Here is a 16907-nt window from a genome sequence, read left to right on the forward strand (position 1 = left end):
CCCCCTCACCCACTACCCCCCCCCCTTCACCCACTACCTCCCCCCCCCTTTCACCCGCTACCCCCACCCCCCCCTTCACCCACTACCCCCCCCCTTCACCCGCTACCCCCCCCCTCACCCGCTACCCGCCTCCCCCTTCACCCCGCTACCCCCCCCCCCCCCTCACCCGCTACCCCCCCTTCACCCGCTACCCCCCCCTTCACCCACTACCCCCCCCTTCACCCACTACCCCCCCTTCACCCGCTACCCCCCCCCTTCACCCGCTACCCCCCCCCTTCACCCGCTACCCCCCTTCACCCCGCTACCCCCCCCTTCACCCGCTACCCCCCCCTTCACCCGCTACCCCCCCCTTCACCCGCTACCCCCCCCTTCACCCGCTACCCCCCCCTTCACCCGCTACCCCCCCACCCTCTTCAACCCCTACCCCCCCTTACCCCTACCACCCCCCTTCTCCCCTACCCCCGCCCCTACCCTCTCCCCTCCCCCCTCCTCTCGCCCCTCCCCCCCTCCTCTCGCCCCTACCCCCTCCTCCCCCCTCCCCTACCCCCTCCCCTCAGTCTTCACCCCTACCACCCCCTTCTTCCCCTCTACACCCCCCCTCACCCTTACCCATCCTGTTCACACCTACCCCCCTCTTCACCCCCACCCATGCTTTCACCCTCCCCCTCCCCTCTTCACCCCTACCACCCCCCACCTTCACCCTTACCCACCTCACCCGCTTTCACCTCCTCCCCCCTCTTTTCCCTCCTCTTTCCCCCACTTATGCTTTTTTTTCTGTTCACCCCAGTGGACATGGTCCAATATTTTATTGTAATATTGTCTAGTGATACTGTTTGCTTATTTACATTCCAAAAAATTATTGTGATGTAAATGGCACAGAGATGTTACTCTGGAACTGTTAGTTAGTAACATTTCCCATAGATCATTTGAACAATTCTTTTGTTGAATAATTGTTAAATGAGTCTGTTTACGTAATTAGTGTTAACATTGAAGAACACTTTGTTTTCGTCCTACTCATGCAGCTACACTCTGGAGGAAGAATGTTCAAATCAACGAAGGCTGTTCAAATTCAAATTTTGGTTTCTTGTAGTTTCCTTAAATCACTTCACACAAATGCCAGGGTGGTTACTTTTAAAGAAGTTTCTCAACTGATTTTCTTCTTTATCCTTTATTCTCCATCCGTAATGACCTATAATGCCTTCCACCCCTCTTCTATCTATCTCTTTCTTCGTTTTTTTTTTTTTTTTTTTTTTTTAATTATTATTATTATTATTATAAAAAAATTACTTTTCCTGTAGATGGAACAGTTTTCATCTCCAGTGTAGTGTATTCACTGGAAACAAATGGTTTGGATTTTGCTTAGTTTCCAATGCCCTTCATGTTCACTTACACTGTTCCACACACCGTATTAAAGTTAAGTCACAACAACTTGTTTTTGTTAACACAGCAATGATCTTTTCTACTTGCACATTTTTTAGATGACCAGTGAGAATTGTATGTTGGACTTTCTAGCTAAGCTTAGAAAAATATGGGAAGCTTTGCAGGAGCCATTGTATGAAGGTACTATAATTTCTGAAAAATCTGATTAGTATCCAGATTTATACTGTGTAGCCCATGTACCACATTTCCTGAGTAGCTTACAGTTTACCCCAAGTTGGTAATTCGAAAGTTCTTATTGTACGTATGCAAAATTTGTGGTTGCACTAAAACTAAATGTACATTCATGTCAACTATGTAGATCTTATTAGGTGAAAGCCCATTTGCAGGGAATGTGTTTCTATTTTCAGATGAAGGTGCACACAAAACACATGAAAGTCTGTTGACATTAAGTGAAAATCTAGCTCCATCAAATCTCGTAACACAACGATTTTCATCCGTGATCCAGAATCTTCTGGTTGAAAATGTTGCTTTAGCACATCTTGTGAAGAAGCAGGTGAGCAGTTACTGTGTAGAAGATATTGTACTTATGTTTTTTTACTGTTATGTTAAAGTACAATGAAAGCCTATTTCTCGTGGTGATACAGTTAAGAAATCAGCTATTTGTGATACAAATAGTAAATGGGAATAAAAAGGCATAACTTTAACTACACTGAGTATTACCCACCTTTTCTTTCAAATGTGCTACGGATTAGATGCCCGTAAGATTATTACCCTGTAGGTGTTATATAGTTACTTAATTTGGCCTGCCAGAATATCTGTGTCATTACTCCTGGAAAATTTCCTACCAGCAGACACAGTTAATAGATTGTAGGCTAAACAGCATTTTTTACCAGCTATTTATATTTATGCTGAAGGGAGTTTGATATTATTAAGTCTACCTACCCATGATCTTCATCATCCGATAAATATCCGTAATGACAATTCAGTATGATATTGTCTTTCACGGGTTTGTGGAACCATGCCTCCTTGGAAATATTAACATCAGGGAACTTGTGCAGAGTTCTGGTTTACCAAGCTCAGTGCAAACTTGGGGAGGAAGAAAGGGGTGAAATGAAGGCACATTGCCAGTCTGTACAAGGATCACATTTCAACGTTCAAAAAATGGCATCTATGTGGTGCTATTGGAATGTTGAAAGAAATGTTGTCAAAAGGTGAAAATTTCATGTTGTTGTTGTTGTTGTCTTCAGTCCTGAGACTGGTTTAATGCAGCTCTCCATGCTACTCTATCCTGTGCAAGCTTCTTCATCTCCCAGTACCTACTGCAACCTACATCCTTCTGAATCTGCTTAGTGTATTCATCTCTTGGTCTCCCTCTACGATTTTTACCCTCCACACTGCCCTCCAATGCTAAATTTGTGATCCCTTGATGCCTCAAAACATGTCCTACCAACCGATCCCTTCTTCTAGTCAAGTTGTGCCACAAACTTCTCTTCTCCCCAATCCTATTCAATACCTCATTAGTTATGTGATCTACCCACCTTATCTTCAGCATTCTTCTGTAGCACCACATTTCGAAGGCTTCTACTCTCTTCATGTCCAAACTATTTTCGTCCATGTTTTACTTCCATGCATGGCTACACTCCATACAAATACTTTCAGAAACGACTTCCTGACACTTAAATCTATACTCGATGTTAACAAATTTCTCTTCTTCAGAAACGCTTTCCTTGCCATTGCCAGTCTACATTTTATATCCTCTCTACTTCGACCATCATCAGTTATTTTACTCCCTAAATAGCAAAACTCCTTTACTATTTGAAGTGTCTCATTTCCTAGTCTAATTCCCTCAGTATCACCCGACTTAATTAGACTACATTCCATTATCCTCATTTAGCTTTTGTTGATGTTCATCTTATATCCTCCTTTCAAGACACTGTCCATTCCGTTCAACTGCTCTTCCAAGTCCTTTGCTGTCTCTGACAGAATTACAATTTCATCGGCGAACCTCAAAGTTTTTATTTCTTCTTCATGGATTTTAATACCTACTCTGAATTTCTCTTTTGTTTCCTTCACTGCTTGCTCAATATACAGATTGAATAACATCGGGGAGAGGCTACAACCCTGTCTCACTCCTTTCCCAACCACTGCTTCCCTTCCATGCCCCTCAACTCTTAACTGCCATCTGGTTTCTGTACAAATTGTAAATATCCTTTCGCTCCCTGTATTTTACCCCTGCCACCTTCAGAATTTGAAAGAGAGTATTCCAGTCAACATTGTCAAAAGCTTTCTCTAAGTCTACAAATGCGAGAAACGTAGGTTTGCCTTTTCTTGATCTTTCACGTGTTCCAACATTTCTACGGAATCCAAACTGATCATCACCGAGGTCCGCTTCTACCAGTTTTTCCATTCGTCTGTAAAGAATTCATGTTAGTATTTTGCAGCTGTGACTTATTAAACTGATAGTTCGGTAATTTTCACATCTGTCAACACCTGCTTTCTTTGGGATTGGAATTATTATATTCTTCTTGAAGTCTGAGGGTATTTCGCCTGTCTCGTACATCTTGCTCACCAGATGGTAGAGTTTTGTCAGGACTGGCTCTCCCAAGGCCGTCAGTAGTTCTAATGGAATGTTGTCTACTCCTGGGGCCTTGTTTCGACTCAGGTCTTTCAGTGCTCTGTCAAACTCTTCACGTAGTATAATATCTCCCATTTCGTCTTCATCTACATCCTCTTCCATTTCCATAATATTGTCCTCAAGTACATCGCCCTTATATAAACCCTCTATATACTCCTTCCACCATTCTGCCTTCCCTTCTTTGCTTAGAACTGGGTTGCCATCTGAGCTCTTGATATTCATACAAGTGGTTCTCTTCTCTCCAAAGGTCTCTTTAATTTTCCTGTAGGCAGTATCTATCTTACCCCTAGTGAGATAGGCCTCTACATCCTTACATTTGTCCTCTAGCCATCCCTCCTTAGCCATTTTGCACTTAATGTCAATCTCATTTTTGAGACGTTTGTATTCCTTTTTGCCTGCTTCATTTACTGCATTTTTACTGCATTTTTATATTTTCTCCTTTCATCAATTAAATTCAATATTTCTTCTGTTACCCAACGATTTCTATTAGCCCTCATCGTTTTACCTATTTGATCGTCTGCTGCCTTCACTACTTCATCCCTCAGAGCAACCCATTCTTCTTCTACTGTATTTCTTTCCCCCATTCCTGTTAATTGTTCCCTTATGCTCTCCCTGAAACTCTCTACAACCTCTGATTCTTTCAGTTTATCCAGGTCCCATGTCCTTAAATTCCCACCTTTTTGCCGTTTCTTCAGTTTCAATCTGCAGTTCATAACCAATAGATTGTGGTCAGAATCCACATCTGCCCCTGGAAATGTCTTACAATTTAAAACCTGGTTCCTAAATCTCTGTCTTACCATTATATAATCTATCTGATACCTATTAGTATCTCCAGGATTCTTCCAGGCATACAACCTTCTTTTATGATTCTTGAACCAAGTGTTAGCTATGATTAAGTTATGCTCTGTGCAAAATTCTACAAGGCGGCTTCCTCTTTCATTTCTTCCCCCCCAATCCATATTCACCTACTATGTTTCCTTCTCTCCCTTTTCCTGCTGATGAATTCCAGTCACCCATGACTATTAAATTTTCGTCTCCCTTCACTACGTGAATAATTTCTTTTATCTCATCATACATTTCATCTATTTCTTCATCATCTGCAGAGCTAGTTGGCATATAAACTTGTACTACTGTAGTAGGCATGGGCTTTGTGTCTATCTTGGCCACAATAATGCGTTCACTATGCTGTTTGTAGTAGCTAACCCGCACTCCTATTTTTTTATTCATTATTAAACCTACTCCTGCATTACCCCTATTTGATTTTGTATTTATAACCCTGTAATCACCTGACCAAAAGTCTTGTTCCTCCTGCCACGGAATTTCACTAATTCTCACTATATCCAACTTTAACCTATTCATTTCCCTTTTTAAATTTTCTAACCTACCTGCCCGATTAAGGGATTTGACATTCCAGGCTCCGATCCGTAGAATGCCAGTTTTCTTTCTCCTGGTAACGACGTCCTCTTGAGTAGTCCCCGCCAGGAGATCCGAATGGGGGACTATTTTACCTCCGGAATATTTTACCCAAGAGGACGCCATCATCATTTAATCATACAGTAAAGCTGCATGCCCTCGGGAAAAATTACGGCCGTAGTTTCCCCTTGCTTTCAGCCGTTCGCAGTACCAGCACAGCAAGGCCGTTTTGGTTAATGTTACAAGGCCAGATCAGTCAATCATCCAGACTGTTGCCCCTGCAACTACTGAAAAGGCTGCTGCCCCTCTTCAGGAACCGCATGTTTGTCTGGCCTCTCAACAGATACCCCTCCGTTGTGGTTGCACCTACGGTACGGCCATCTGTATCCTTGAGGCACACAAGCCTCCCCACCAACGGCAAGGTCCATGGTTCGTGGGAGAGGGAAAATTTCATGTGAAGGTATTACTTGGATAATTCTTTACACATTTTGTAAATGCCTAACTCTTGATTACCAGTAATCTCCAGGAAAGACTTAGCCATACACTAGTTTTTGCGCAAAAAATTACCTATGAAAAGTTCACACTGGCTTCTTCACAGTTCAACCGAATCTTAAGAATAAGTTCATTTCAGTTAGTGGAAACAAATACTCAAAATTCATCTGAGGCAAAGCAAAATCGTAACGGGAGATAAAACTTGGATGTATTTGCTTGGCCTGGAGCAGGGTGTATACGCCCCGGGACTACTGGGAAATCCAGGAAAAACCTGGGAATTGTTTCATCCAGGAGAAAACCGGGAAAAACTAGGACTTTTTAGAATTCCAGGAATTTTAATTTTTTCAATTTTCAGCAAAATTTTTGTGGTTTTTGTCTGGTAAGAACTGATACTCTAACAATGAATTTTACTTTAGCCTGCTACTGCAAAACATTACTGCAGCAATAAAACCTACACAAGGGGAAAAAACAAAAGAAAACTTAAGTTGCAAAGGAAATTAAACATTTAGAACAAAACACAGTGCACTCACAAACAGCTGCCAACAGCAAAATGTATCAAAGGCTTTAGGACAAAGACTATGCAATGCTTCATAACAACAAACTGCTTTCGATGAGCGTGACGTCACAACGGTTTACATTAGGTTGTTTTAGCAGTTACCAGCAGGCTGAAGCGCATGCGCAGTAGTGTCGTGTACGAGCAGTGCCTTCTCCCGCTTGTGACAGCTGGAAGAACAAAAGAAAAGAAAAGAAAAAGAAAAAAAAGTTTATCTTAGCTGTGTCCCATACATGTTGGATTATGTGATGTGATGTGGTTCATGCTCGCCCCATATGCGAATGTTATGCTGAGTAACTTTAATGTGGGTACAGAAGGTGGCTTTGTCACTGAGCACAATTTTATTAAGAAAATTAACTTCAGTCTGCATTTTGTTAAATGTGCACAAAACTCATCTCGCTTTTGTCACTTTCTCTTAAAGCTTGCAACAGTTTCAATTTGTAGGATTTGAATGATGGGCATTTCCGTAATACTTTCTACAGTGTAACACTAGGCATATTCAATTCTAAGCTGGTATGTCTCATTGATTTACCTGGACTACGGGTGAAACACTGCCAAACTTGTTCAATTGCTGCGACAGAGACTGCTGGCCGACCCCGATCCGGTGTCTTACGTGCAACATAGCCAGTTTCAATGAAACAATTGTACCAATTGATAAGTTTGTTGGAGGTGGTGGCTTGAGATATTCAATCGTGGATTGTCTCTCAACTGTAGTGGCAGACTTGGATTCATGAAACGATAAGCAACAGGCACATTGTGCAGCTTTATATGATTCAATGATGACTGTTAGAATAACTGATTCACATATACCACCTAGTGGGAACATCAGTAACTAACAGTGTTGGGTGGAAATAAAGCTTGAAAATATGTTGCATTCAGTGCAGTATCAAATATTCCTGCAAGTTATTTACCCTTTTCACAGTTATTTACTTCTGTATTACTATTTTATGAATGCCTTGTATTGTGTATAAAATAGAAACGACTCTACTTTATACCTGTAACCACAGAATTAAGTGCTTAAACTGGAAAGACAATGGTATGCATGTTGATGAGCAAAAATGGTAGTAAGCATATTTAAGTTAATTAGTAATCATCAAGTGGGGACTTTGTGGCTGCATCCTGAAATACAGTCCAGAGGATCTCAGGATCAGCTCCACATCAGTTCTCGAAATTTCTTTCTTCAAATTGCCGCTTCTTACTCCTCTGGCAAAGTTTTTTAATGTACAAAATGTTGAAAGGAGAAAAATTGTTTGGCCGTTAGTACTGCAACATTTGAAGTGCACAATACAGTAAAGTAGTTAGTGCATCGGATGAGGGACCTGAAAGAGATTACACTATACTGGGAGAAGACACTGCGAAGAAATTCCATTACCAACAGAAAATGAAGCTAACAGATATCATAGTGCAATGCAGACATTTACTAACAGTGTATTCACATAAAACAGTTAAAAAACGGGAATACATTAAAAAGCCATACAAGGGAAAATCCAAGAAGGTATGTACAATACCAGAAAGGAAAGTTCTTACTCACCATATAGCGGAGATGCTGAGTCGCGATAGGCTCAACAAAAAGATTCACGCAATTAAAGCTTTCGGCCATTCACTTCAGTACCTCCGTCCATATCAAACCTACTAACCACAAGCAATACCTCCACTTCGACAGCTGCCACCCATTCTATACCAAGAAGTCCCTTCCGTACAGCCTAGCCACCCGTGGTCGTCGCATCTGCAGTGATGAGCAGTCCCTCTCGAAATATACGTGGGCCTCACTGAAGCCTCCACTGACCCCTTCCCAACCTTGTACAAAAACAAATCTCCTGTGCCTTATCTTTCCAGTCTCCCACCACTTCCCAAAGTCCCACAGTCTGGCCACAGAGAAGCATTCCCCTCGTAACTCAGTACCATCCGGGACTGAATTACATTCTCCACCAGGGTTTCGATTACCTCTCGTCATGCCCTGAATTGAGAAATGTCCTGCCCCACTATCCTTCCCACCCCTCCTACTATGGTATTCCACCGTCCACCGAACCTACACAATATTACCGTCCATCCTTTCACAACCCCTGCTCCCAATCCCTTACCTCATTGCTCATACCCCTGTAATAGACCTAGCTGCAAGACCTGTCCCATACATCCCCCTACCACCACCTACTCCAGTTTAGTCACTAACGTCACCTATCCCATCAAAGGCAGGGTTACCTGTGAAACCAGTCATGTGATATACAAGCTAAGCTGCAACCTCTGTGTTGCATTCTATGTAGGCATGACAACCAACAAGCTGTCTGTCCGCATGAACAGCCACCGACAAACTGTGGCCAAAAAACAAGTGGACCACCCTGTTGCTAAGCACACTGCCAAATATGATATCCCTCATCTCAATGACTGCTTCACAGCCTGTGCCATATGGATCCTTCCCACCAACACCAGCTTCTCTGAACTGCGCAGGTGGGAACTTTCCCTGCAGTACATCCTACGTTCCCGTAACCCTCCTGACGTCAACCTTAATTAGTCACTGCCCTCACCCATCCAGCTCCCTCTTTTTTATTTCTATCCTTTCTGCTACTTACCACCACCACCACCCCCGTCCCACACCCCCCACACTCCACCACACTTTCTCTCCTACCCTCCGTCTAAACTGCAACACTGCACTGTCTGCCACTCCCACCATACTATCCCTCCCCCTCCCCGCCCCAGCCTCCTCCTTACCCCCACCCAGTCGCCAGTCCTATCATGCATTGGTGCTGCTGTTTGCATTGTGGTTTCAGCTCTCTGAGACTGCAGATGTGTGTGCAAGTTGCATTCACGTGTGTGTGTGTGTGTGTGTGTGTGTGTGTGTGTGTGTGTGTGTGTGTACTACTGACAAAGGCCTTAATGGCCTAAAGCTTTGTGTGAATCTTTTTGTTGTGCCTATCCCGACTCAGCATCTCAGCTATATGGTAAATTTAAAAAGTGTCAGTTTGAAAACCTTAATTTATCTGCCAGCATTAAATGTAGCCTTACTTGTTTCATGATCCCCTAGAATGCACTATACTTCCATTTCATGTTCACACTCAAGGCACTCCAGTTTTCTTTAGTCAGATCGGTATTTTACATTGAGAACAATTTTTTTTAACAATTCTGACACTGTCTGTTTTATAACAGAATCCTGCCTTGCATGTTGAATATCCGCCTATAATTAGAGATTATTTTTAGTTGAAAACAGTGATGCATTGTTGTCACAGTTAACTTACGCTATGGTTCTTCCAGCTCATTGTAAACATTCCCTCTTGGCTCTTCATTTTCATTGTAATCAATAAAGAGAACAATATTTTAATTTGAAGTTACAGATGTCTCCTCATTTATTGCTGCCATGAATGAACTGCAACCTTCCATGTTCTTTAAATCTGTGTCATAACAAGAAATGAACGTGGATGTAACAAATAATAATCTGAATGACTTTTTATGTATTAAAGTTATTTCAAAAACTTTATCAGAGTATATGAAACGTACACAAAGTACTGCATATAACTTCAGGATGAAAATTTCCGATGTAATTGTTGTTGTTGTTGTTGTTGTTGCGATCTTCAATTCAGAGACTGGTTTGATGCAGCTCTCCATGCTACTCTATCCTGTGCAAGCTTCATCATCTCCCAGTACCTACTGCAACCTACATTCTTCTGAATCTGTTTAGTGTTTTCATCCCATGGCCTCCCTCTACGATTTTTACACATCACACGTTTCTGCTTACTTTCCTTCATATCTACAGTTCAGCACCTTTGATAATACATTCTATATATCTACAATGTACAATTATAGATCAACAGTGAACCTTGTTCAGTGGATTAAGTTTGTTACACAATAGAGTAGATTGCTGAACAAATTTAAATTTCTGAAATGAGGTCAGAATTTATCATCTGTCAGTGATGTTTTTACAATCAGCCCTAAATCTCTTAGAATACAAGCAGCTGTGTCACCATGGCTATATGGCCTTCCTAAGGTACACGAGAAAGCTGTTCCTCAGGGCTGATAGTAATATTGGCACAACTGCACAGCAGCTGGCAAAATACCTGAAACACATTGTCAGCAGAAATGTGAGAAAATACAAACACCACATTTGCAACTCTGCTCATCTTGTACCCCGACTCAGTCTAGATACTTTTGAAGTCAACTTAGTTCCCGTTAGAAAATGTGAATAAACCAATGACATGGTGATACATAGTACATTATTGTATGTCTTGATGAACCTATGCGTGCGGAACACTCCGAAGCAAAGGCACAAAGTTCAGACTATCAAGCTTCTATTGGTACGTAGATGACACATTTGTGGTGTGTCTGCTTGTAACAAAAAAAACTAGAAGAGTTTCTTGAACATATAAACTATTATCCATTGTAATATAAAACCTGAACATGTTAGTTAAAATGGGAAAACACACACACACACACACACACACACACACACACACACACACACAAACACACAAATGCCTTCTAGACCTACATCAAAGTGCGTGGCGGAGGGAACTACTAGTCATATCCTCCTTCGTTCCCTCGCAGATAGTGATGGAAAAATGACTGACCATGTGAGGTGGTGCATTGTTGAGCACACTGTGCTGGCGTTCAGGAGGACCAGGTTCAAACCCACGTCCAGTCATCCTGATTTACAGAATGAGATTTTCACTCTGCAGCGGAGTGTGCGCTGATATGAAACTTCCTGGCAGATTAAAACTGCGTGCCCGACCGAGACTCGAACTCGGGACCTTTGCCTTTCGCGGGCAAGTGCTCTACCATCTGAGCTACCGAAGCACGACTCACGCCCGGTCTCACAGCTTTACTTCTGCCAGTATCTCGTCTCCTACCTTCCAAACTTTACAAAAGCTCTCCTGCAAACCTTGCAGAACTAGCACTCCTGAAAGAAAGGATACTGCGGAGACATGGCTTAGCCACAGCCTGGGGGATGTTTCCAGAATGAGATTTTCACTCTGCAGCGGAGTGTGCGCTGATATGAAACTTCCTGGCAGATTAAAACTGTGTGCCCGACCGAGACTCGAACTCGGGACCTCGCCTTTTGCGGGCAAGTGCTCTACCATCTGTGAGACCGGGCATGAGTCGTTCTTTGGTAGCTCAGATGGTAGAGCACTTGCCCGCGAAAGGCAAGTCCCGAGTTCGAGTCTCAGTCGGGCACGCAGTTTTAATCTGCCAGGAAGTTTCATCCTGATTTAGTTTTTCTGTGATTTCCCTAAACCGCTCCAGGCAAATTCCGGTGTGGTTCCTTTCAAAGGGCACGGCGGACTACCATCCCCAGCCTTACCTAATCTTATGGGACTGATGACCTCGCTGTTTGGTTCCCTCCTCCCAAATCCACCATGAACGACTATCAATATGCCTCCCTATGAACCGTAATTTCTGATATCTTATCTTCTTGGTCCTTATGTGCAATGTGTGTTGCCAGCAGTAGAATCATTCAGCAGTAAGCTTCAAATGCCGGTTCTCTAAATTTTCTTAGTAGTGTTCCTCGAAAAGAACATCGCCTTCGCTCCAGGGTTTCTCATTTGATTTCCAGAAACATCTCCATATGACACTTACATGTTGTTCAAACCTGCTGGTAACAAATCTAATGGCCCACCTCTGTATTGTGTTGATGTTTCCTTCAACGAATCTGGTACGGATTCCAAATACCTGAGCGAGAATGGGTTACATCAGAATCCTGTATGCAGTCTCCTTTACATGTGAACCACACTTTCCTAAAATTCTCCCAATAAACCCAATTTGACCATTTGTCTTTCCCACCACAGTTATCACATGTCTTTTTCCATTTCATATTGTTTTGGAATGTTACACCCAGATATGTCCAGATATTTAAACGACTTGACTGTCAAGCAGGACTCTACTAATACTGTATCCAACCACTACAGGTTTGGCTGGTGGTGGTGGTGGTGGTGGTGGTGGTGGTGGTGGTGGTGGGTGGTGGGTACGAAACCTGTAAGGTTTGTTCTTCGTACCCATTCGCATCAACTTAAGTTTCTCCACATTCAGAGCTAGCTGCCAATCATTGCACCAATTAGAAATTTTGTCCAAGTCGTATCTTCGTACAGTCACTCAGCCTCGACACCTTACCATACATCACAGCATCATCAGCAAACAACCACAGAATGTTGCTCACCCAGTCCAACAAATCATAAATGTGTGTAGAGGACAGTAGTGGTCCTATCATACTACGTGCGGCACCCTTGTCTCTGATGAACACCCACCGTCGAGGATAACATACTGGATTCTATTACATAAGTAGTTTTCGAGCCAGTCACATATATGGGAGCCTATTCCATATTTATGTACCTTCGTTAACAGTCTGCAGTGGGATACCATGTATAATGCTCTTCGGAAATCTGGAAATGTGGAGTCAGCCTGTTGCCCTTCATCCATAGTTCTCAGTATATCGTGAGAAAAGGACAAGCAGAGTTTCGCATGAGTGATGCTTTCTACAACCGTGCTGGTTTGTGGACATAATGTCTCTGTCTCAAGAAAGTTATTATATTCGAATTGAGAACATGTTCAAGGATTCTGCAGCAAACGGAAGTTAGGGATATTAGTCTGTAATTTTGCTGTTCCTCCTTTTACCTTTGTTATATACAGGAGTCACCTGCACTTTTTTCCAATCACTTTGAACTTGGTGCTGGGGGATAAATTCACAATGAATGCAAGATAGGTGAGGGGCCAATGCTGTATAGTACTCCTATATATAACTGAATTGGGATTCCATCCAAACCAGGTGGTTTATTTGCTTCCACATCTTTCAATTGTTCCTCCACGCTAGCTATGCTATGGCATTAATGCGAGAGTTTTCCTATGGTCAAATGACTGTATACGAACGGTACAAACGATTTCTTGAACGTTAAATTTAAAACTATGGCTTTTGTGTTGTTATCTTCAACAGCCACACCAGACTGGCCAGTGAGGGACTGAATGGAAGCCTTAGACCTGTTTAGCTAGCAATTCTACACGACCAGAATTTTCTCGTGTTATCTGCTATATCTTCTGCTAAGGTATGAGGGTGGTAGTTGCATGCTTCGCGCATACCTGTTTCCACAGACACACTAAGCTCTACTAACCTTTGTCATTATTTGTGCATTCTCTTTTGAACAGTGAGTGCAACAGCCTCCGCTTCCTCAGCATCTTCCGGATTTCGTTATTAAACTGTGGTGGTTCTTTCCCATTCTTTATCAACTTGCTAGGTGCACTACTCTCCAGACCACCATGCCTTGAGCCATCACCCTCTGTGAAAAAGAAATTTGGTGCAAAATACTCTGATCCATAGAGCTAAAATACTTTGACAAGGAGAGTCTCATTGAAAAATTAAACCACCTACAAATGACGTTCCGTAGTAATGTGAACTCGGATTGTGAAATTGAGTGAGCCTTGGAGTCAAAATCAGGAACACCAGAAAGGCGTTGAGACTCAGACTGAGAAGTAAAACCTGTGTGTCTACCTTGTGGTGGCACAATATTGAGAATGATACGGAGACTCCTACAGAAATGTGGCATCCAGTGTACTTCACTTGTGTCAACAAAGATAAAAAGTCTCCTTCGTAACATTACACACGATCTATATCTCGAAGTGCTGGGTGTGTACGGCACTCCATGTGAATATGGCATATTTTACTGGGACAGACCATTAGAACAGAAATGCACCTGGCTAGAACAACCAAGCAAATCAACTGTTGCTGAACGCATCCTCGAAATAAATTTGAAATGAAATATGAGAGTCGGATTCTTCATAGTGGCAACTATTTATTTACATTGTAAACAAAGTAGATGAATGTTTCAAAATTTTACTGTCTCTCAGAGTAGTTACCATCATCGTGTATAAACCATTGCCAGTGATCTGGAAGTTGTAGGATACCCTTAGCTGTGTTAGTTTATTGATTGTTTGAGTGGAGCGGTCTATTGTCCAATTAATCTCCGTAACAGTGCTGAAGCAAATGCTTTGAAGTGCTTCCTGTAATTTAGGAACATAATTGAAATCACGGGAGCTTAAGTCCAGGGAGTGTGGTGCTTAGCACAGCACTTCTCAGCCCCAACAAATGAACAAATTAGTCATAACTTGCATCATATGTGCCCAAGCATTGTCCTGCAAAATGATTCAAGAGTCTTGACAAAGTGTTGCCTATTTTTTGTGTAAGCTGTTCTTGTTTTTTAACACAACCTGTGACCAGCTTAGAGAAAGAATCAGTGGCACTTTCTGCAGGACCTCTCTATCATCATGCAGGATAATGCACAGGCACATATGTTGGAAGCTGTGACTGATTTGCTCAGTCAAACAAGGCTGCGAAGTGCTTTACCACCTATGACACTCCCTGGAATTAGCTCGTGTGACATCTACTTGATTGCTAAGCTCAAAAAATCGCTTAATGACATTCACTTCAGAACTGTCGAAGAGATTTGTTGGGCAATAGACCACTCCACTCGAACTATGCACACAAGTAATGCTGCTAAGGGTATCCTACAGCTTCCAGGTCACTGGCAACAGGTCATCCACAATGCTGTTCACTATTTCGAAGGGCAGTAAAACTTTGAAACTTGTATGTATTTTGTATACGTTGTGAATAAATAGTAGCTACTATGAAAGTTCAAACTCTTGTACAATGAGTCTTGCATCTCAAAGCAAATACCAAGTTTCTGGGTCAGCACAATTAAGGAACACATTGAAATAAAGATGTCAGAAACACTAAAAACAGGATTTTGCATCCGATATTCATTTTTAAGATCTTGTGTACTACCACATCCACAGCAGGCTCTGAAAAACATCGCTATCAGCAATACTTAGTGACAAGAAACCAACAGTAATTGAGCACAGTTGGCGAAAAGTACTCATAACAGCATAAGTCGCAGCACTCAAAGACTAGGAGTGAATAAGTCATAGAAATTTTATGCATAGATTGGAAATAACTAGAGTGAATGCCTGGAAGCACACAATTGATCCTTTGTTTAGTTACATCTCACATGTCTCAATCATTCATTTAAAGGATTGGAAAACAATTATATTTCTAAGAGTTATTGACAAAATAAGTGGAGAAAAAGACAAATGCATGGACAATGATTTTCATCTCTCCATGAATACTTCCAAAACCATGTTTTAGAGACACCAATGTCAGAGAGGAAAAATATTTTCAGAGTAGTACATGCAAAAGAGTGCAATTTTTTTAAGGGTGCATGTTTGCGGAAACAATAAAATCATTTGTACCAAAAAATGTTTCTATATCATTGTTTTTCTGAAAACTCACAATAGTGGACCTCACATTAACGTAATACCTCTCAGCAGTTATTGTTGGTGTGACAGTGACACAGGAGAGGAATTTTGCTGGGATCACTGCTAGGCGATGCACGATCATGACAACAATCAACAAATGGCAAACCCAGGATGGAATGTAACAATATTAAAAAAAGCATGGCTGTGGTTAAGGAGGAGGCTGGAGCTGGGAGGGGGATGGATCATAGGGCAGGGTTTGCAGACAGTGCAGTGCTGCTGGGGAGTGTGCAGGCATGAGGTGGTGAGAGAATAGGACAGCTGTGTGCAGTTGAAAGGTTAGATGGAGGGCAGGGAAGAGGTGAGAAGGGCGGGCGTGGAAGAAAAGGAGAGAAGTAAAAAGGCTGCGTGCAATGGTGGAATGAGGGCTGTATAGTGCTGGAATGGGAACAGGGAGGCTGAATGGGTGAGAACAATGACTGATTTACTGACGAAGGTTGTGGCCAGGAGGGTTAGGGGAACGTAGGATATATTGCAGGAAAAGTTTCTGCATGTGCAATTCAGAAAAGCCGGTGTTGGTGGGAAGGATCCATATGTCAGGAGCTGTGAAGCAGTCATTGAAGTAAAGGGTGCCGTGTTTGGCAGCTTGATCAGCAACCGGGTGGTCCACTTATTTCTTGGCCACAGTTTGTCAGTGGCCATTCATAGGGACAGACAGCCTGTTGGTTGCCATGCCCACATACAATGCAACACAGAGGTTGTACCTTAGCTTGTAGACCACATGATTGGTTTCACAGGTAGCCCTGCCTTTAATGGGATAGGTGAGTTTGTGACTAAACTGGAGTAGGTGGTGGTTGGAGGATGTATGGTACAGGTCTTGCATCTAGGTCTCTTACATGGGTATGAGCCATGAGATAAGGGATAGGGAGTAGGGGTTGTATAAAAATGGGCAAGAACATTGTGTAGGTTCGGTGAATGGCGGAATACCGTTGTGGGGCAGGTGGGAAGGATAGTTGGCATGACGTTTTTCATTTCAGGGCACGACGAGAGGTAAGTGAAATCCTGGCGGAGAATGTAATTCAGTTGCTTCAGTCCTTGGTGGTACTCACTTAAGAGGGGAATGCTGCCCAGTGGCCAGACGGTGGAACTTACGGAGGTGGTAGGAGACTGGAAAGGTAAGGCACAGGAGATTTGTTTTTGTACAAGGTTGGGAGG

At 42.5% G+C, this 16907-nt stretch overlaps 1 protein-coding gene across 1 annotated transcript in view; it reads left to right on the forward strand.

Moving 5' to 3' along the window:
- The window catches only part of LOC124551219, a 77486-nt gene that overhangs the window by 41000 nt on the left and 19579 nt on the right, over positions 1–16907 (forward strand). The window contains exon 5 of the mRNA XM_047126208.1: positions 1788–1933. Within this exon, the coding sequence (XP_046982164.1) occupies positions 1788–1933 (146 nt within the window). The remainder of the gene's footprint in view (positions 1–1787; positions 1934–16907) is intronic.

The sequence above is a fragment of the Schistocerca americana genome, chromosome 9, assembly GCF_021461395.2.
Source record: "Schistocerca americana isolate TAMUIC-IGC-003095 chromosome 9, iqSchAmer2.1, whole genome shotgun sequence".
NCBI lineage: Eukaryota > Metazoa > Arthropoda > Insecta > Orthoptera > Acrididae > Schistocerca > Schistocerca americana.